The 22810-nt window shown below is 51.6% G+C and overlaps 1 protein-coding gene across 1 annotated transcript in view; it reads right to left on the reverse strand.

The window, feature by feature from the left end:
* Positions 1-18185, reverse strand: part of GPR143 (G protein-coupled receptor 143) — a 67330-nt gene extending 49145 nt beyond the window's left edge. The window contains exons 1-5 of the mRNA XM_045089278.1: positions 17755-18185; positions 12795-12904; positions 11747-11841; positions 4810-4902; positions 2138-2247 (exon numbers count right to left, since the gene is read on the reverse strand). Coding sequence (XP_044945213.1) covers positions 2138-2247; positions 4810-4902; positions 11747-11841; positions 12795-12904; positions 17755-18022 — 676 coding nt within the window. The 5' untranslated portion in view covers positions 18023-18185. The remainder of the gene's footprint in view (positions 1-2137; positions 2248-4809; positions 4903-11746; positions 11842-12794; positions 12905-17754) is intronic.
* Positions 18186-22810: the final 4625 nt, after the last annotated feature.

Consider the following 22810-nt stretch of genomic DNA (forward strand, 5'->3'; position numbering starts at 1 on the left):
ATCTTAATACATTTCTTTCCAGGTCTTTTCCTATATGTGATTTTCATTTGTTTGATGTAACTAACTCAGCGCTTACAGGCAAATCTGCTTAAAAAGTTGCTGTATTGTCAACAAAACTAAAAGACAACTGACAGAATGGGAGAACATATTCACAAATGACAGTACAGATAAAGGGCTAATATCAAAAATCTGTAAAGTACTTATCAAACTCAATGCCCAAAGAACAAATAATCCAATCAAGAAATGGGCAGAGGACATGAACAGACATTTCTGCAAAGAAGACATCCAGATGGCCAACAGACACGTGAAAAAGTGCTCCGTATCACCCAGCATCGGGGAAATACATATCAAAACCACAATGAGATACCACCTCACACCAGTCAGAATGGCTAAAACTAACAAGTCAGGAAAGGACAGATGCTGGCGAGGATGTGGAGAAAGGGGAACCCTCCTACACTGTTGGTCAGAATGCAAGCTGGTGCAGCCACTCTGGAAAACAGCATGGAGGTTCCACAAAATGTTGAAAATAGAACTGCCCTATGACCCAGCAACTGCACTACTGGGTATTTACAAATTGATACTACTACCAAAGATACAAACGTAGTGATCCGAAGGGGCATGTGCACCCGAGTGTTTACAGCAGCAACGTCCACAACAGCCAAACTATGGAAAGAGCCTAGATGTCCATCAACAGATGAATGGATCAAGAAGATGTGGTATATATACACAGTGGAATACTACGCAGCCATCAAAATAAATGACATCTTGCCATTTGCAATGACGTGGATGGAACTAGAGTGTATTATGCTGAGCGAAATAAGTCAATCAGAGAAAGATCATTATCATAGGATCTCCCTGATATGAGGAAGTTGAGAGGCAGAGTGGGTAGTTTGGGGGGTAGGAAAAAAAATGAAACAAGATGGGATCAGAAGGGAAAGAAACTGTAAGAGACCCTTAATCTCACAAAACAAACTGAGGGTTGCTGGGGGGATGGGGGTCAGGAGAGGGTGCTGGGGTTATGGAGGGTATGTGCTATGGTGAGTGCTGTGAAGTGTGTAAACCTGGCGATTCACAGACCTGTACCCCTGGGGCTAATAACACATTACATGTTCATATAAAAAAAAAGTTGCTGTATTTAACATACTGTTTTTAAATGCAGACGTAGGGGACAAAAAAGGGATCCAAAGACCCACAATGATTTCCTATTCCTTCTGGTAGAGGCCTTTGAACGTTTAAAAGTTCTACAGTCAACAGCTTATCTTCAATCAACCTCCTATTAAGATGTACTTTTTTCTTTTTTTTTTTTTTAAAGATCTCATTTATTTGAGAATGAGAAAACGTGCACACACTGGGGAGGCAGCAGAGGGAGAAGGAAACCCCCCCCCAACCAAAGTGCAGGGACCCTGATGATGCAGGGCTGGATCCCCGGACCCCAAGATGACACAAGGCTCGATCGCAGGAGGCTTAACAGACTGACCACCCTGGCGCCCCGCACTTCCTTGTTCTTATTCCGCACTTGAGGGATGGCCGGGGCTTAAGGCTGGAGGTTGCCCCTGGTCACGCTTCCATGAGGATGTGGTTGGGGACTGGAATGCCAAGTCCCCAGTCTCAGTAGAGGCCTTTCCAGGGCTTTCTGCCGGCTCACATCCTTCTTCTCCAGTTCTTAGCACTGCATTTGACTCATTTCCTAGGCTCTACTTCCTGTTTCCTGCCCGATCGAGGAAAGACACAAGCCAAGCCTATCTTGGGAGTAGCCAGGCTCACCGCTCTTCAGCCCAGACTCATCCCCCGGCCCCATCGGACTCCACAGTTTTCCAAGGGCACGCCCAGGGCATGCAGGGCACACCAACTGCAGACCCACGATGAGCCCCAACGGAAACGGAAGTTCACTGGTCCCCACCTAGAGCTGTACAACGCTGGCAAAGATGAAGCCCAGCACGGAAGGGGCCTGCTCACCACCGTGATCACACACGCTCCCGTTCCCCATGTGTCCTGTGCTTCCGTCTCTGGAGGGGGACTGACCGATGAGGGCAACTGTCCCAGTGATTCCAGAAGCACAACACCTGCCACCACGTGAGCCCAAGGCACGGAGCCTTACCCCCATGGTCCCGCCCCAGGAGCGCTCCCTGTGACTCACCCGCGGTCACCGTCTTCCGGAACAGGATGGGGTTGGCCACGAAGACCAGCAGCAGCGGCAAGTACATGGTGACATAGTGGGGGACGGCGTGCTCCAGGTCCCGCTCACACCTGCGGGAGGAAACAAGTCCTTCTGGAAAAGAGCACTTTGCGGAAACATTCAGACTTTTCTGGAATCCGAGATAAGAGCAGGAGAGTGGCGAGGGAAATGCATAAATCCACTTCAGAGCCGGCCCAACGGAAACCGTAGCTCCTGTCTGCCAGTAAGCAAGGGAACACTGAGAGAAAGGCGGCTCAGTCAGGGCTCCGTGGGTCCTGAAGTCAGGAGGGCCTCTAAGGCACTCCACTGGGGGACCTGTTAAAGGGTCCTGCCAGGAAAGACAGAAACAGACACACTGGAATGGGGGAGCCCCCAACCTCGGTCTCTTCAAGGAAAAAAAAGACATAGTTCAAGTAGACACAGAGGCACTCAGTGCAGTAGTGAGGTTTTAGGAACCTGCTCTGCACTGTGCCTGGCCAGCCCTGGGATGAAGATCCAGTCCCGCCCCCAGAGCACCCCGAAATACCCAAGCTTCATGTTCCAGAACAAACGTGTTCCACGGCTGTGCCTCACAATCATTTCACGGGTGCTTTTCAGGAAGAAGGACTGTAATTATTTTTTTTTTTAAGACTTGATTTATTTTGCGCACCCAGGTGGCTCAGTCGGGGAAGCGTCTGCCTTCGGCTCAGGTCATGATCCCAGGTCTTGGGATCGAGCCCCGTGTGGGCTCCCTACATGATGGGGAGTCTGCTTCTCCCTCTATTCCGCCCCCCACCTCATGAATGAATAAATAAAGTCTTTTTTTTTTAAATTTATTTGTTAGAGAATGAGAGAGAGAGAAAGAGGTCCTAAGCAGGAGGGCAGGGTTTAGCCACCCGGAGCCTCACAGGCAAGAGTCCGCAAGGGCGGGAATTCCTACTGAGGGATCATGGGACTCGCCGGTCAGCCTATGATGCAGGGGAGCGCCACACACAGGCATGGGTTTACCACACACGCATGGTCAGAACCATCAGCGAAGAAATGCATCATGGAACAGAAAAAAGGGCCAAGAGGAAGCGAGAATTGAAGGCAAAGGGGAGAGAGGACTGCCCGAGGCAGGCAGGAGGTAGCAAACCAGCTGGGGGACGGCCCCTGCGGCCCGGAAGGTGAGGCGATGAAGACGCAGGCGCCCTTGTTGTAACAGGCGGGGCGCGGTCAACGCGGAAGGGGGAAACGATAGAAAGTGCAAAAAAGTGAGCAACGAAGGAGAGGGTGAGGATGAGAGCTGACACAGGCCCAGGAGCGGCCTCCTCAGGACCGTGGGGGCGCCCCAGAGCCCCTCGTGAGCCCTGCGCCACCGGCTCCCTCACGCTCAGATGCAACCTTCCCAGGAGGCTCCCGGAGCCCACGGGTGAAGCTGATGGACAGTAACTCCCTTTCCAATCAAGGGCAGCTGTGTGGGTGGACAGACCCACAACTCTGGGAGCACTGACCTTCAACTAGGCAACACCAATCTGGAGATGTCTAACTAAGTAGCTGCAAAAAGTCAAAAAAAAAAAAAGGCAAAAATGTAAAACTATGAGTCAGCAAACTTCTGTCAGGGAACATTGCCAGAAGTATTTTTTGCTCCATGGACCATGCAACGTGTCGGAACTGACACTGCAATACGAAAGCAGCTATAAATCAGGCATAAACAAATGGCCATGACTGTGTTTCAATAAAACTTTATTTACGAAACCAAGCAGAGGGCCGGATTTGTTCTCTGGGCTGAGCTCTATTGATCCTTGTCTACACTGCCCTAAAATCACAAAGAGACAATGTCCAACCTGTTTTTCAGCTTTCCACTGGCAGTTAGAATATACATACTTGGAGGAACTGTAAGGCCTTCCAAATGATTGCACTGATGAGACTTACTGGGGTTTTTTGCCTTTTTTTTTTTTTTTTTTAAGATTTTATCTACTTGACAGAGAGAGCGAGTGAGCATGTGCAAGCAGGGGGAGCAGCAGAGGGAGAGAGAGAAGCAGGCTCCCTGCTCAGACACAGGGCTCAATCCCAGGACCTGAGCCGAGGGCAGATGCCTCACCAACTGAACCACCCCAGCACCCCGCACGGATGAGATATTAGGTTGAAGAAGAAGCTGAGACCATTTCAGACCACTCTCTCCCTGTATCTGTGTTCAGGAGAGCCGACAGCTGGGAGAGAAGGGACAAGGGGAGGCTAGCGGAGGCTCAGAACTAGCTCTCCCAACACAACGCTCGGACTCTCCCCGCCGATGCGAACTCCTCCTCAGGACGGTCACCGCCCTGCCCGTACTCGGGCAGAGGCAGCTGGTGCGGAGAATACAGCGTGTGCCTGCGAAATTCCCTCCGTGTGGAGGATATGCCTAGAGATGTGTGCACACCCGTCCTGGAAGGAGACGCACCTGGAGCTCTGCACACGCGCCTGTGTGCAACAAGTGCCCAGCACCCAGACGCGAAGGGCAGAGGCCGGGACATGAGCGGCAGAGCACACTGTCGTGGGCCCCCCACCCCGCCAGGGGGCCGCCGGGCGGCTCTGCACACAAGGGCCTGGCCAGTGAGGGGTCCACTCTGGCTCCACGCCCACGCCCCGTCTGCAGGATCCCGAGGGGTCTGGGAGCTGGAGCCCCGGCTTACCTGGACACGGACGGGGAGTAGAGCAGGCCGGCACCCTCCACGCAGAGCAGGGCGGCCAGGCCCCAGGCCGCGAGGCGGTAGAGCAGCATGGTGCTGGGGGGGGAAGCAGACGGGGGCCTTGCCTGAGAGGAGGGATGGGCGTGTCCAGCCACAGAAAGTACCAGACCCACTCCCAGCCACCCAAAGAGTCAGGAAAATGTATCCTGAGCAAACCCATGGCGGACACTTGCCTTATTACACCTCTGCGCTTTTGTTTAATTGAGATAAAAGAAACAGAACATCGAGTAACCGTTTTCAAGTGAGCAGATCAGGAGCAGTGGGTAAACTCACAACACTGCACAACCATCTCCCCCATCCAGCTCGGAAACCTCATCCCCCAGGAAGGAAACCCCACGCGCATCAGGCGGGCCTCCCCCGTTCCTCCTGCTCGCGGCCCCCAGCAAGCACCGGCCTCCTCTGTGTCTCTGTGGCGTTTCCCATTCTGCACAATGCAGGCAAATGGGAGTCACACAGCATGCGGCCCTCTGCATCTGGCTTCTTTCTTTCCCACCACGAGGCTTGCAAGGGTGAGTGAACAAGGCGCGGACAACTCACCAGTCCTCCTAAGCACGCAGCTCCCCCACTAGGAGAGGAACTCCTATCCCCAAACCTTCCCAGAGGCACCCCTGTCCCTACAAGTCAAGCGTCTCCGTGCTCAGTCCAAACCAAGGTCTCTGAAGAAACGCGCGCACATCTGCTGTTCCAGGAGCATGGGGAGCTTCCCTTCCTCCCCCACGCCCCACCATTCACGGCATACTTCCCAGTCCTCGACCATCTCCAGCCTTCATCTTCCTACGCCCCCACACAGCGCCCTTTTCCCGGCAGACCGGAGGCAGCCAGCCCTGCAGCTGGGGTCGGGCGCACGGCTGCTGGGCTATCTGACGGTGCCCGCACAGCCTTTCCTGTGCCTCCCCTGAGCCACTGGACAGGGCTGCAGCGATCCATGGGACGCGCTAGCCACAACCCAAGACTCTGCCAGCCTCCTAGCAAACTGTGCAACCCCCAACCCATCAGGATTTTAACTCTGAAAATCAGCTGCATAGACAAGGAACAGGGCAGGACCTGCGCGAAGGGAAGCCCTCCTCCTCAGAGACAAGAGAGAGCACACGGGGGTGAGCTTCGGGAAGAAGAAACCTTTCACAGCCAGCTCTCCAGGGGCCACAAGGCAACGACTCCACCGTGTGCTCCTCCCAGTCCTGCAGCAGCCCTGCCCCGTCTCTCTGGGTTGGGGAGCGGTTGGGGCGCGTCTGGCCCACAACTCAGAGGCTCCGCATGGAATGGATGGAAAAAGGAGCAGCTCTCAGCGGGGTCTGGGTGGTTGAACAGTGCAGAAGGTCTGCATTCCAGACCCTCACCTTGGGCGGGAGGGAGCCAGGGGTACTAGAGGTGGGCGACAGCAGGCCAGGCGAGGCAGGGCTGGACATGGCCAGACTAGGCAATGGTGCTCTAGTCAGTCTGGCCAGGCTGCATGGATGGCAGGCACTTCAGTAACAGATACAACCCCAAACCCGCACCCGGGAGGAGTCTGAGCTCCTGGGCACCCACGATGAAGGGCAGCAGGAGGCTGCAGATCCCCATCCCTTTCTGACCACCAGATAGCGTCCAGGTGCAGGCACGCAAGGGCCCTCCCCAGGCCCCCTTCCTCTCACACTCATGTCCACAGAGCAAGTAGAGAGTTCAATTAAGGGGCGCCTGGGTGGCTCAGTCGTTAAGCATCTGCCTTCGGCTCAGGTCATGATCCCAGGGTCCTGGGATCGAGTCCGGCATTAGGCTCCCTGCTCGGCTCTCCACTCCCCCTGCTTGTGTTCCCTCTCTTGCTGTCAAATTAATAAATAAAATTCATAAAAAAAAAAAAACCTCAATTCAGGGCTTTTCCCACAATTTCAAGCGCCTTCTGTTATCGTTATTGTTTAAGACTTGTATACCCCACATCAGGAACCAACATAGCCGTTTAAATTTTAACTCTAAATTGGTCTTAATGACAGTTCTTAGGATTAGGATTTTAAAAGAGTCTCCAATGCCAAAGAAATAGCTGAGAACTGGAAGGATCTCGAAGGGAACGTAGCATTTAGTCCAGCCCTACCTGCAATGTCTGGGCCCTGCCTTGGATCTGTCCCAGGTAGCTCTTTTTTTTTTTTAAAGATTTTATTTATTTGACAGAGAGAAAGCACAAGCAGGGGGAGAAGCAGGTTGAAGAGGGAGAAACAGGCTCCCACCAAGCAGAGAGCCTGACTCGGGGATCGATCCCAGGACCCTGGGATCATGACCTGAGCCAAAGGCAGAGGCTTAAGCGACTGAGCCCCCCAGGCACCCCATCGCTACTCCTTTGTGATGGGAGACCCTGTTTCACTCTCAGTGATCTTCCTAGTGCTGGACCCCTGCCCTTGCTCTTGTCCTTAGGAAGCATCTGGACGTTTCACATCTTTGGATGTCTGCCTCCTGCTTGTTTCACTTGTTTCACTTTCAGTGATCTTCCTAGTGCTGGACTCCTGCCCTTGCTCTTGTCCTTAGGAAGCATCTGGACGTTTCACATCTTTGGATGTCTGCCTCCTGCTTGATTGGCAGGTCCTTGGAAGCTATGCTCCGCCAGCATCCACTCATCTCTGCACGATGAGCTCCAAACACTCTTCTGGGCATGAGGAGGGTTTCCTGATTGCCTGCCCTGGCTTCCAAGGGCCCCACCTGTCTTCTACGTCCAGAAAGCTCTCAGGCTGCCCCGTCTGACCACAGCCGTCCATGGCCAGGGGCGGAGCAGTGCACACTCCGTGAGAGCAGGAGGCACATTCTTCTTCCAGCCTCCTCTCCGGCTCCACCGCTCCTCTTATCTCCACAACTGGCTGTCTATGAGACCTCTAGTGTGTCCTAACTCCAATCCCTCCAAAACTGAGTGAGAGAGGTCTCAGACAGGAACACACACTTACACTGGGCTTCCGGGTCAAAGACCTCTCTCACTGGAGCTAGCTGCCTACCCAAAGTCATCTTCCTTTTTCCTTAGAAACATAACCTGTATGTCATGACCAACAGCAGCATGCTAGGCTAACAGACTATACTTCCAAACTCCTCTTGCAGCTAAGTGTGGCCATGAAACTAAATTCTAGCCAATAATACGGAAGTGGAATTGTTCTGTCAAATCCCCAGGGAGGCTGCTTAAAGGGAAGTGGCTCAGAGGAAAACAGACCTTTATGCTTTGGCCCCCTTCTCCTTTCTGGAATGCAGATGTGATGGCTAGAGCTCCAGCAGCTGTATCGGGCCATGATACTTTGAAGTTGGAAGTCACACAATACGACAACATAGCAAGAAAACAGGAGGAACTTGGGTCCCTGATGTCCATCGTAAGGGCCCTGGATTGCCTACCTCTGGCCTCTTTTATTTATTTATTTTTTAAAAGATTTTACTTATTTACTTGAGAGAGAAACAAAGCAAGGAGGGGAACACAAACAGGAGGAGTGGGAGAGGGAAAAGCAGGCTTTCCGCTGAGCATGGAGCCCAATGCAGGCTGGGATCCCAGGACCCTGAGATCATGACCTGAGCTGAAGGCAGACGCCCAATGAGTGAGCCACTCACGTGCCCCCCCTCTAGCCTCCTTTAGAATGGAAGAAAAATTATCTGGTTTAAGTCACTATTATTTTCTGTATTTTACATAGCCAAAGCTAATCTTCACAGACCTATCTAGTTGGCTGCCTTTGACCTCCAGAATTTTCAAAACCACGAGTACACAGGTTCTGTTCAAATGAATAAAAGTTTACGAGCTAAGTAAAAATGTGGAAGGAACAAGCACAAAAATAAACACTAAGCTTCAAGCCAGAGAGACCCAAGTTAATGATGAGGACACATGAGGACTACCAATGATTATTTCCTTTTAAGACTGTATTTATCTGACAAAGCAAGAGAGCACAAGCAGGGGGAGCAGCAGAGGGAGAGGGAACAGCAGCCTCCCCAATGGGCAGGGAGCCCTACACATGACTAGATCCCAGGACCATGGGATTAAGTCCCACATCAAGCAAGGAGCCTACTTCTACCTCTCCCTCAGTTATGCCTCCGTTTCGTTCTCTCTCTCAAATAAATAAATAAAATAAAATCTTTCAATAAAACCTTTAAAAAAGAATTTAAAAAAGTAAAATTTATTCAACAAATGGTGCTGGGACGAGTGGCCATCCACATGCAAAGGCATGAACATTGACCCTTTCCTCACCTGCATAAAAATTAATTTAAAATGGATCACTGGGGCTCCTGAGTGGCTCAGGCAATTAAACATCAAACTCTTGGTTTGGGCTCAGCTCATGACCTCAGGGTCGCAGGATCGAGCCCCGTGTCAGGCCCCATGCTCAGTACAGAGTCTGTTTGAGAGTCTCTCTCCCTCTGCTCTCCCCCCCACAATAAAATAAATATGCAACATCTTAAAAATAATTATAATGGACCACAGACCATTTGATCTTGGGGTTGTGAGTTCAAGCCCCACTCTGGGTGTGGACATTAGTTAAAAAGAGAATTTTTTAAATGGGTCACAGACCTAAATTACGGTGTTGAAACTCTCTTCTTTTCTGCTTGGTTCCCAAGTTTTTTTCACCTTGGAACGAAATACTCCAGATTAAGCTTCATCTTCCTCCCCTTCCTCACGCCAGTTCATCTGGAAGTAACACAGTTCATAAACGTCTTTGCTGTTCACGACTACATGCAACCAGACTGTTTTTCCAATATCCTTCAGTGAGACATCTCACAAACATTTTGGGAAAAGGCCGGCTCAGCTGATTAAGCAACTGACTATTGGTTTCGGCTCAGGTCGTGATTTCATGGGTCCTATGATCACACCCCATGTGGAGCCCCAAGACCAGCTCTGAGGTCCGTGGGGAATCTGCTTGAAATTCTCTCCCTCTGCTGTTCCCCCTACTTACACATGCACGCTCTCAAATAAATAAGTAAATCTTTAAAATAAAATCTTTAAGGGCGTGTGGGTGGCTCAGTCAGTTGAGCAGATGCCTTTGGCTCAGGTCACAATCCCAGAGTCCTGGCACTGGGCCCCACCGGGGGCTCCCTGCCCAGCAGGAAGCCTCCTTCTCCCTTTCCCACTCCCCCTGCTTGTGCTCCCTCTCACACTGTCTCCCTGCCTCTGTCAAAAAAATAAAATCTTTTTTAAAAAATTAAAAAATAAAATAAAGTCTTTTTTTTTTTAAGATCTTATTTATTTATTTGACAGACAGAGATTACAAGTAGGCAGAGAGGCAGTCAGAGAGAAGAGGAAGCAAGCTCCCTGCTGAGCAGAGCCTGATGTGGGGCTCGATCCCAGGACCCTGGGATCATGATCCAAGCTGAAGGCAGAGGCTTTAACCCACTGAGCCACCCAGGTGCCCCAAAATAAAGTCTTAAAAAACATATTTAAAGGGCGCCTGGGGGGCTCAGTGGGTTAAGCGGCTGCCTTTGGCTCAGGTCATGATCCGGGGTCCTGGGATGCAGCCCTGTTACAGTGCCCCCTGCTCAGCAGGGGGACTGCTTCTCCCTCTGCTGCTCTGTCACATGAATAAATCTTAAAAAAATATGTATATACATAGATACACATACACACCCATTTATTTTTTAAATGCAGTACACCCAAGGGCGCCTGGGTGGCTCAGTTGGTTAAGCATCTGACTCTTGATTTCACCTCAAGTCATGATCTCAGCATCATGAGATCGAGCCCCATGTCAGGTTCTGGGCTGAGAGTGGACCCTGCCTGACATTCTCCCTCTCTCCTTGTTCCTTCTCTCTCTCCGCCGCCGCCCCACTCCCCTGCTCACATGCTTGGCCTCTCAAAATTAAATAAAATGTAGTTTGTCATACAACAGAGCAGTATTCAGAAGCTCACAGAACAGACGGTGCTGCAACACACGGAAAGCTTGACCATGGCCCGCTAAGTTTAAAAAGCCGACAATGAAAGGTCACATGTTCAATGATTTCACTTTCAGGCAATGCCCAGATTAGGCAAAGCTAGAGACAGAAACAGACTGGCAGTTGCCAGGCGCTGGGGGGTGGGGGGAGGAATTCATCACTGGTAGAGCCTGGGGGAGGGGGTGTTGATGACTAACGTCATAAAATTAGTTGGTGTGATGGCTGCACGATTTTATAACTAAAGAACAATGGATTTTATACACTTAAATGGGTGAACTTCATAAAACTTAAAAAGAAAAAAGAAGTAAGCATACAAGGGTTCCATGGGAAAGTGGGGGACACATGCTTCCTGGACCAAGAGTCAGGGGACCTGGGCGCTCACTCCACCCTGCCACGTGGCTTCCCCTGCTCACTTAGGTTCTCTGTATCTGTGTCCCCCAACACGCACACACATCCCAGCACACAGCTCCCGAGAGCCCACGACGTGCCAGGCCCGGTTCTCGACCGTTCACACGCAGCATCGCACGGCGTCTCCCGGGACCCGATGGGGGCTACGGTCTCATGGCCGGCACGACGGAAGTCTAGAGAGGTCAAGCGACTTGCTCACAGTTCCCCAGCCAGGGACAAATGCACGGGCCACACCCCTGGGGCCCTTTCTCCCCAAGCAGCTCCTGGCAGCTCCGGTACTCCGGTTCCAAGTTTGGCATAACATGTCAATACGCACTGCAAAGATGGTCTCCTCAAACTTTTATATTGTCAAAAACTGCCTGTATTCCTGCCGACTCTTCTTTAGTAAGTGTCCAGAATGCAAACATGTAATTTATGGATGACTGGTCATGGTCTAAACATCCTCATTGTGAATCTGCCCTCAGCCTTTTGTACCAATGAGGAGCCAGAGACATTTCTCGCAGAGGGGCCGGCTGACATTCTGTGTCTGCCATACTGAAGAACATTCCAGAGCCCTCGGGGTGCCCCCAGCCCTTCCTCACACGACAGAGGCTAGGCAGAAAGCTCTCCTTGTTCCCTCTGAATGTACCTGTGTCCGGCCGATCTCCGGATCACAAGGTAGGCGTCGACCGCATAGCAGAACAGCCACCAGAAGCAGGCACTATACAGCAGCTGGACCCACATCTGTAATCAGGAAGAGCCTGCATCAAAGCTCCGGAAATGGGCAGCGGATGGCCCCGTCCGTGAGATGAGCCGGCAGATGCCTCTTTCTTGTGACGTCGGGAAGCAGGACAGGGAAGCCACCCAGAGACGCGTGCATGGTCTGGGGACACAAGGGTGGGATGTGCACGGGCCAGGCCTGCCTTCCGGGACACTCACAGGCCAGGACAATGAAGGCCTCAGCTGGGAGGCCCACGCTGGCCTGAGGGCTCATGGCGTCTGCGATGGAGCAGCTGTTCATTGAAAACGAAGGGGTAGGGGACAGAAAGCACTTCCCAGGAGTGGCCAGGAAGGGGCTCGGCACGCTACGGGCTGCAAGGGCCGGCGTGCCTGCTGGGCTGTGCCATGGGGAGACCCAGGCTGCCCCGTTCGCAGCTGGGAAGCGGAGTGGGCAGGAGGCAGGAGCAGAGAATTCTGCTCCGGCATGGTGCACAGAGCAGGATACAGATGTACATTTCCACGCAGGTTTTATCAAGCAGTACACACCCAATACATCAGTAACTGCCTTCTCTCTTTTTCTTTTTGCCCAGCTGGCTTTAGCTGCAGCTAAGGTAAGGATGGTCTATGTGTGCTTAGAAGGGGGGGCACAGAGCAGCCACACTCCAGGGGGTCCTCAGAAGGAAGTGGGTGGCAGGAGCCCCCTTTATCATGCTGCATATCCCTGAAGGGGAACCCAAGGGAGCTCGGGACACTACAAACCTTAAGACCTATCATCTTGTCATCTGGCACCACAAACAAGCTCCTGGAGGGTTGAGTACTTGGCAGATGCCCCCCACCCACCCAAAGAACCCTGAGCAGCAGACTCTGAGAATCTGCATTCCTAACAAACCCCAGTGGCCAGAGACCACACTTTGAGGATGGCAGCCTGAGAGGGGCACAGAGGAGAGACGGCGGCAGTGAAAGGAAGGTGCACTCACTGCGCTCCCCACACAGTACGCAGCCGGCCAGACGTCCGTCCCATTCCCGTCGGAGCGGTTGTCAACGAAATCTGGGAATCCCAACCACACTGCAGACCGGAGCACAATACCTATGAGAGAAAGAGCGGATACGGTCATCCCGCGGGGGACGCATTCCAGAACCCCCAGTGGAGGCTGGCACCGCAGACCCTACTGAATCCCATCTGTGTTTTTCCGCCACGTGTGTTCCTGGGACAGAGCAGTTTACTAGACACCGTAAGACACTAGCAACGATAATAAAATAGAACTAGAACACCGGACGGTCACGGACACTGTCCCAACATCATCATGGCCTCTGCCCCAACATCGTACCGCACTGTCCTCACCCTTCTCGTGACGGTGTGACGGGACCAGGGGCCTGCGTGACGAGGCGCCATGTGGAGAAGGACGTGGGCATCGTGAGGTGCTGGGAGCCGACCACCGACCTCCCAGCAGCCGGGAAGAAGAGCGCCTGCTTCCCGACCCCAGTGCCCCGGGGCAACCGAGCCTGCGGAGAGCCGGGCCGTGGCTGCCGGCGAGCTACGGCACTTCGCGGCCGTCCGAATCCATGCGGGCGGCTGGCCCGGTGCCTCGGCTTGGGAGCGGTAGGCAGATGGACAGAGTGATGAACAGCTAGGAAGGGACAGAAAAAGAAATGACGGAGGAGAGAAACACACACACAAGTGTATGCAGAGAGACGGAGAACCACGGGAGACCCAGGGAGCAATTACTTCGGCCACAGAGCAAGCCCAGGCACTTCGATTTCAACTTGAACCACCATCAGCCGTGGTCCTACCCGAATGTCGCGGCTTGTTCCCTCCATACGAAGCAGCCCTTATGGGGACAACAATCTACTTCTTTGCTATTTTTAATGTCCATATTAACACTCCTCACAGGAAAAAAATGACTGAAAAAGCACAATTCTGAAATGTGAAGAGATAATTCTTTCATTGCCTGAAAAAAACGCATTTAAGATTTTCACAAAGTAGCTCTTGGCAACTTGCTCTTGACATTTATTTTTTTAAGTTTCTTTGCTACTGGACCCGAATAACTAATTCTCCTCAAAACAGTATAACACGCCCGTAAGATCTATGCGAAGGTGACGTGATATGCTTTGTGGAAGCACAGGCTCCGTGAGACGATACTTGAGGGTAACTGTAAACACTATGAAGTTACACACTGTGTCCTCGTGCACAAGTACACCATGTGTAAGACGCTATTAAATACACAATTCGCGATATGTTACTAGACACTGTAACCCACCAGCAAGCTCGCCCTGCACACTCTAGCGCCAGATATACACTGTCCGATCCACCGGCAAACACCGGGCACCTGGCCAGCACCGGCGGCTGAGCGTCTGCCTTCTGCGCGAGTCATGATCCCAGGGGGCTTGCATATACTCAGGGCTCCCTGCTCAGTGGGGAGTCTGCTTCCCCTCCGACTCTGCCCACTACCCGCCCCCCTCCGCTTGTCCTTTCTGTCGCTCTCAAACAAAATCTTTAAAAAAATACCCTCTGTATAATGTGCAGTATATAACCAAATACACACCATGAAGTACGATACTAAGTCTATATCATGCCACATACCACTAAAAAGGAACTATGGACACCAAAAAAACTCGCGATCTATCTTCTCGTTATCAGCACTGCTCACAAATAATGCTTTTCTTCTGCAGAATGCTGTATCAAGAACGCTTCGAGCACTCCTCTGAGCTCAATACATGCCCTACCTACATTCGTATCAATGTGAGCGGATGAATGTCTACTTACGGTGGTAAACATCTCACCACACGTGTATGTTAAGTCATTATGCTCTAGATCTTAAATTTTCCTGGACTGTATGTCAATTACATCTAAATAAAACTGAGAAAAACCTCTGCCCTATGAGGCAGGCATTTTAAGTATTTATTTTTCCAGGGAGGTGTTAGTCACCAAGCCTTCTCCTTAATTATGCCTCTGCTCACTTGTTAACACCACGTATGTCCCTTCTAAAAGGGAGAGTATATACAAATATCATTCCACGGATCCTAAATTGCTATTAAGATGCTTTTCCAGGGCTGGCTGGGTGACTCTGCAGTTAAGTACCTGCCTTTAACTCAGGTCATAATCCGTGGTCCTGGGATCGAGCCCCAAGTGGGATTCCCTGCTTGGTGGGGAGTCTGCTTCTCCCTCTACCTCTGGCCCTGCTTGTGCTCTCTTACTCTCACTCTGTGTTCTTTTTCAAATAAACAAAATCTTTTTAAAAAAAAAAAAAAGATACTTTTCTAGGGGTGCCTGGGTGGCTCGGTCCTCAGGGCGTTTGACTCTTAAGGGTCATGGGTTCAAGCCCCACGTATAAACTTTAAAAAAAAATAAAAGATGCTTTCTCAAAATGTTTTAGCATCATCAGGAAGAAAACCAATCTGGTTGAATTAACAAGCACCAAAATGATTTTATCCCTCACAGAAAGGAAGTACTGCTTCCTGTCTGACTCCTCAAGTCTGAGAAAGTGACTAGAGGTCCATAGCATTTACTGGAAGTCAAGGTCCTTGAGGGTCTCCAGGCACAAGAGCACAGAATGGAGAACTGGGCCCTGAGACACAGTGACCTGTACTGCTATGTGCTCAAGGTGCGGAATAAGCTGCTGCCATCCCCTCAGGGCCCAATGCCATCAACAGCGTTTGCTTCAGAAGCAAACTTACTGAAAAATACAATTCCAAAATGGTTAGCACCTGTCAGCCAACTGCAAAGTGTGGGCTGTATCTGGATCCTGATTCAAACCAACCAACTGTAAAACAGCATTTATGACACAACTAAACACACAGTAGTGACCTTAAAGAACTGATTTTTGGGGCTCGGCCAGTTACGTACGCATGTACCTTCGGGTCAAATCATGATCTCAGGGTCCTGGAACCGAGCCCACCATTGTGCTCCCTGCTCGGTGGCGAGTCTGCTTCTCCCTCTTCCTCTCTCCCAGCTTGTGCTTGCACGCGCACGCTCTCTCTCTAATGAATAAATAAAATCTTTAAAAAAAAACTGATTTTCATTATTTTAAGGTGATAATACTACCTGTAACATATATGGGTATACATACACGCTTCCTTCTTACTTTCACAGCTATATTCTGAAATCTGTATAGATGAAAGTACATACGTCCTGGGATTTGCTTTAAATCAATGCAGTGAAGAGTTGGTACAGGATGGAGTGTAGATAAAGTGAGGTATGGGTCCAGGGGTTCATTATATAGTCTGTGTGATTTGTGTTTCTTAGAAATTCTCCAAAATAAACCCTTAAACAAATGCTCAGCACTATCTAGTTTAGAAGTCTGTAAAAATTGCCATGCATGTTTAAAGGGGATGGCAAAGTTTCTGTAAAGGGCCAAATTAAAAATATTTTAGGCTTTATGGGCCACAATTACTCTGAGGACATCCACCTCTGTGATGTGCTCAGCTGTGAGTTTTAGCATCATCAGGAAGAAAACCAATCTGATTGAATTAACAAGCACCAAGATGATTTTATGTGCGATGCACAGCTATGCTCCCACCAAACTGTCCTGAAGGACACAGACATTTAAATTTCATGGAATATTTATAAACCAGGAAAGATTTTTCTTTTGATTAAAATAAAAAAAACTTTTGGGCCTCAGAAAGGGACAGGCAGCCAGCAGGGTTTGGCACAGGGGTTGTAGTTGGCCACCTGTGGTATGAAACCCAAGCCTGACAAAACATATCTATTTATATATATTAGAGATATATACATCAAGAGTTCTTCCTGGTTCTGCTAAATCATTTTGGAAATGATTTTGTGTGTATACACAAAATACTATCAATCTCACTAGCAGAATAATTATGGGTCCCTCACAATATCTGGGTTTTTCTTAACCACCCCTTCTAAAGTTTCCCTAGTATGTTTGCAATAACAAACATTAGAAACTGGTATATTACCTTCAACAAATGTCCCCCAGGCGTAATTTTAACTGCCTATCCTGTTTTGCTGAGTCCCCTGGCCCCCCAGTCCGGTCCCTAGAGAGCCGCCTCTGGTTTCGACGTCGACCCTCCTAGCACGCAGCTGACACCCTGCCCAACGTGCGCACCGAGTAGGTCCCAACCCACCGGCCATGCTCCCTCATCTGGGCACCGAGTAGGTCCCAACTAGCGGGCCGCGCGCGCTCACCCGGGCACCTAGCAGGTCCCAACCCGCAGTCAATGCTCCTTCCCCGCCGCAAAGCAGATCCCAACCCGCGGGCCGCGCGCGCTCACTGGGGCACCTAGCAAGTCGCAACCCGCGGGCCGTGCGCGCTCACCCGGACACCCCTGCAGGTCCCATCTCGCGGGCCACACGCGCTCACGTGGGCACCGAGCGGGTCCTAACCCGCGGGCAGTGCTCCTTCACTCGGGTACCCAGCAGGTCCCAACCCGCGGGCAATGCTCCCTCACCAGGCGGCAAAGCAGGTCCCAACCCGCGGGCCGCGCGCGCTCACGCGGGCACCTAGCAGGTCGCAACCCGCGGGTCGTGCGCGCTCACCCGAACACCCCAGCAGGTCCCATCCCGCGGGCCACACGCGCTCACGTGGGCACCGAGCGGGTCCCAACCGTTGGGCAGTACGACCTCACTCGGGTACCCAGCAGGTCCCAACCCGTGGGCCGTGCGCGCTCACCTGGGGACCGAGCAGGTCCCAACCCGGGGGCAGTGCCCCCTCACCCGCACGCAAAGCAAGTCCCAACACGCGTGCCGTGCGCGCTCACCCAGGCACCCACCAGGTTCCAACCTGTGGGCAATGCTCCCTCACCCGAGCACCCAGCAGGTCCCAACCTGTGGGCAATGCTCCCTCACCCGAGCACCCAGCAGGTCCCAACCCGCGGGCTAAGCACGCTCACCCGGGGACCCAGCAGGTCGCAACCCGCGGGCAGTGCTCCCTCACCCGGGCGCAGAGCAGGTCCCAACCCGCGGGCCACGCGCCTTACCCAGGCACCCGAGCAGGTCGCAGGCGGCGACGGCGCGCAGGATGCGGACGGAGGCAGGGGAGCGCGCCGAGGCCGGCGGGGCTGGGGAGGGGGCCCCGAGGCCCGCGGGCCGGCGCCGGGGCAGCAGCTGCAGGAGGCCGAGCGCCAGACTGCAGGCGCCGCTGCCCAGGCACAGCGCGTGGAACGCCCGCGGCTGGAAGCTCAGCACCAGCTGGGTGGCGGCGTCCCGCGTGGGGCAGCAGAAAGTTCCGAGGCGTGGGGAGGCCATGGGCCGTGCTCGGCGCCGCTGCTCGGGTGTGCGCGGACCCCCAGCGGCCCGCGGGAGTCAGGTGCTGGGCGGGCCGGGGGCGGGGGGATCATGTGCCCGGGGCCGCTCCCCCCGCGCGTGCGGAGAAGGCGCGGGCCTCAGCAGGGGCTGTGCGCCCTCCGCAAACGCCACGAGGTCTCACGAGGGTGAGGCGGAGGAGGAGGAGGGGGAGGAGGGGGGAAGAAGGAGGAGAAGGGGATAAGAAGGGGGAGGAGGGGGGTGCTGCGGGAAGGAGAAGCGCCCGAGGCCGGGCGACTCAGCTTTGTCCACTTCCCTCGAGCCCTCGCCAAAACGGCCATCTCGCCTTACCTGACCTGACCAGAAAAACCTGCCTCCGTTGCCAGCCTTTCCCTGGTTGGGAGCCGACCTCCCTGATTCCGAAGCGTTCCGGGCAGCGGACCACGTTCATCAACCCTGAGGCGAGGGGTTCAAACGGCGCCCTTTCGTGCTCGGCCGCCACGGACACAATCCCGCAGCGAAAGGGTTTTCGTGGACATTCAAATCTTGAACAAAGACGGGGGCGCTTCGCCTAACGAGACACAGACCTATTTTGCACTTTACTGTTCGGTGTTCCGTTTTTACTCAGCTTCCACATAGCTTTGGGCATTCCAAATAAGCTTTCCAAGAGTAATTACAGTTTTTTTTAAAAAGTTATTCAAGTTTATTCAGATTTCTTAACTGTTTCTGTGTGCTTCACTACGCACTGAAAATCAAGCTTTCTTCTGCACTCATAAAAGTTTCAAAATTATATCCTCACTGGGCTCCTGGCTGGCTCAGTCCGTGGGGCATGGGGCTGTGGATCACAGATTGTGAGCTGCGACCACACACTGGGTGCAGACATTACTTAAAAATTTTTTTAATTTAATTTAAAAATTACATGATCACTAATGACAACAGTAAACATACTGGTGAAGTTAAAAAACAAAAACTCAAGGTTGAAAAAAAAAACCCATCTAGGTTATGACTTTACTAACCAAAGCTTTATTTAAAACAACGCCCCCAAACCCTATGAGATGTATCCTCTAATAAATTAATAGGCCCACTGGCAAAGCCCAAGCAGCCACCCTTTGATCTCTGACCCCAATAAGTGGGCCCCTCTCCAGGTTTTTCCCAATCAACCAAAGGGAAGGCAACCTCCCACTGTTCCCACCCCCAGCTCCTGAAACACTTAAATGCAAACACATGCCCTCCCACCCAGCTGCTTAATACATTTCCACCCCCAGCTTTGCAACTTTAAGTAAGGCAAGGCTTGAGCTCAGCTACCACAGGTCTGGGCTTCCTTGTCGGAATTCAGGCTGCCAGATGGGCAGCCGGGCCTTTAACGAAGGCTGTGGACCCCAGCATTTCAAAAGGATCCGACTTGGCGCATCTATGAGCAGGGGCAGCTGCTTTGATAGGATTCTGGAACAGACTGACATTGTCAAAACCTTAACTGCTCTTGGGGATGACGTACTTGCTTGCAAAACATCATGGGAGTTCTCCCCACACATCCGCAGAAAGCATGAATCCTGCTATCTGTTTTTGGACTGTGGATCCCCACCTTCCTTTGCTCTTGGAAAGCAGAAAGGGCTTCTGGAGGACAGTGTGTGAAATGTGCTTTCAAAGATAAAAATGACAACGGGGGATCTGTACACTGGCCCTGATGCCCAGGGTCTGAGTGGCCAACCCACACACGAGTGCGACAGCACTTCCATCTTTGCTTCGCACCCAAACTGCACAAAGCCCGCCTCCCTGCTCCCCACATGCAAACCTGAGGGCTCTGGATGACTCAGGTGCCAAGGAGTCAAGGCTGAGGCTCCAGGGGGGCACGCAGGGGTGGGGAGGGGACTACTACAGATTAAGAGTGCCAGGCCAGATGGGCTCAGATGATTATGCGACAGGTGGACCTCAGAGCAAACCTGAGAAAGGCTGGATGAGAGACTAAACTTCGGCTGTCAGGAGGGAACTTGGAACGAGTCTAAGAAATAAAACTGACCAGATGGAACTAGAAGATACTACGCCAGGTGAAGTTAAGTCAATCAGAGATAGAGAATTACCGTATGATTTCACTTCTATGCGGAATTCAAGAAACAAAACCGATGAACATAGGGGAACGGAGGGAAAAATAAAGCAAGACGAAATCAGAGAGGGAGACAAACCGTAAGAGAGTTTTACCTCTAAGAAACAGCTAAGCGTAGCTGGAGGGGAGCAGTGTGGGGTGATGGCATGAAGGAGGGCACGGGATGTGACGCACACTGGGTGTCCTATGCCACTGATGGGTCACTGAGTTCTGCCCCTGAAACTAATAACACACTATATGTTAATTAACTGATTTTAAATAAAACTTTTATAAATAAATAAATAAATAAAATATAAATTTTAAAATAAAATAAATAATAAACAAACTGAGATAAACTTTTTGTGCTAGAGTGCAACTACAGTGTGAAAAGGTAGACAGGTAACACACACACACACACACACACACACACACGGAAAGTGGAAACATCTGGAAATATGCAGATGTGAGAAACACAATGCTACTGCCAAGCCAGTGAGCCAAGCCTGAATGGGGGGTATCTGTGTCATGACCTTCAGCACCGCCTTCCACCTTCCTTCTCAGTTTACCAGTCGGATTCCACCTCGCACTTTCATCCTGGGCTGCCCAGGAAATGCTCCACTGTCCTGACTTTGCTGCACAGTTTACACCTTGCTTGCCATCACACTTGATCACGCACACTAACCGCTGGAGGCGGCTCTGGGGGTTTCTCATACAACCTGCTTCTCCTGGAAAACCCCCTGACACCTAGAGGTCTGAATTTAGAGGACTGAGTTTTGGGGGAAAGCCTCAGGTCTGCCACAGAATGGAGGGCAGGAGGCAGGGGGAGGCAGATGGAGGGTCTGCTGAGATGTACCGGTAGCAGCAGCATTAGTGAGGAGGGGGCGATTCACAAAATCCCACTGTCTTCAGAGCCCATCAGTGGGCAGGCTCTATGCTTTGCATTCTGCGTTCATTGTCTTATTTATTTAGTACTTACTTATTTATTTGACAGAGAGAGAAAGATCACAAGTAGGCAGAGGCAGGCAGAGAGAGAGGAGGAAGCAGGCTCCCTGCTGAGCAGAGAGCCCGATGCGGGGTGATCCCAGGACCCTAAGATCATGACCTGAGCCGAAGGCAGAAGCTTTAACCCACTGAGCCACCCAGGTGTCCCCATTGTCTTATTTAATATAGGGAATGAGCCTTGCAGGTGGGTTTTACTGATCCTTAAACTGATTGTGGACAGTATGTAAATTAATGGGGATGCCTGTGTTCCAATAAAACTTTATTTACAAAACCAGTGGAGACCTAGACATCTCGGCTCCTGTAGGTCCACCCACAGGGGCCCTGGCTTACTCAGCAGCTGCCCCACAAGGCTGGGTGCCTAAGCCCAAAATGCAGGAAGGTTAACACCTAGTGGGGCGGGCAAACAAGCCAATGAGGGATGGGAAGCAAGAAGCTGTGGGCGGAGAAACTGGTCTTAGTTCCTCCCTCCTTGTGTAAGTTTCTGAGCAGAGGCTACATACAGCCCTTAGCAACCAGCTGTTTCTTAGGAATTGATGGTCTGCTCAGAAATGCGCCACCTTTAATTTGCTCTTCCTCCTTTCCTGCTTTGCCCTTTTGTCCAGGGATCCCAGGATGTTCTCCCATAGAACAAAATTTGCCTCAAGCTCTGCTTTCTAAGAAACCCAGGCTAAGAATCTGCTCTCCTGATGGAAGAATCTCGGCTGCTGCAGCCAGAGCCCTACTTGGGGTCCGTCTGGTGACCAGCAGCATCTGGGCCTTTCAAATGATTTCAGTTCAACAGGAATTTACTGAGTGCCACGTGCAAACTGGAGAGCTCAAGAGATAGGCTGTATCCACTGAATAAGGGTGTTACCAGGCCTTAATCAAGAGACTACCCAAAGGGGCGCCTGGGTGGCTCAGTGGGTTAAGCTGCTGCCTTCGGCTCGGGTCATGATCTCAGGGTCCTGGAATCGAGTCCCGCATCGGGCTCTCTGCTCAGCAGGGAGCCTGCTTCCCTCTCTCTCTCTCTCTGCCTGCCTCTCCGACTACTTGTGATTTCTCTCTATCAAATAAATAAAATCTTAAAAAAAAAAAAAAAAAAAAGACTACACAAAGGACAAAGGCATTGTCCATGCCTCATGAACTAATGAGAAATGGAAGTGGTGCAGGGTGGAAAGAGATAGGGATTGAGTATGGTTTAAAATGGAACTGTACTCACACACACCCAAAAATATTATGGGGCACCTGGGTGGCTCAGTGGTTTAAAGCCTCTGTCTTCGGCTCCAGTCATGATCCCAGGGTCCTGGGATCGAGCCCTGCATCGGGATCCTTGCTCAGCAGGGAGCCTGCTTCCCCCTCTCCCTCTGCCTGCCTCTCTGCCTACTTGTGACCTCTATCTCTCTTTCAAATAAATACGTAAAACCTTAAAACAATTTTACATGACCCCGAGATCATGACCCGAGCCGAAGGCAGCAGCCCAACCCACTGAGCCACCCAGGCGCCCCGTGAACACTATGATTTTAAAATAAATATTTAGGAGTAGCTGGGTGGCTCAGCTGCCTGGCTGCCTTTGGTTCAGGTCATGATCTCAGGGTTCTGGAATAGAGCCCCATGTTAGGCTCCCTGCTCAGCAGGGAGTCTGCTTCTCCTTCTCCCACTGCCACTTCCCCTGCTTGTATTTTCTCTTTCAAATAAATAAAGAAAATTTTAAAATAAAAGTTTTAGTAACT

This window comes from Mustela putorius, unplaced genomic scaffold (assembly GCF_011764305.1).
Source record: "Mustela putorius furo isolate JIRA1106 unplaced genomic scaffold, ASM1176430v1.1 tig00003836_pilon_pilon_pilon, whole genome shotgun sequence".
Classification (NCBI taxonomy): Eukaryota; Metazoa; Chordata; class Mammalia; order Carnivora; family Mustelidae; genus Mustela; species Mustela putorius.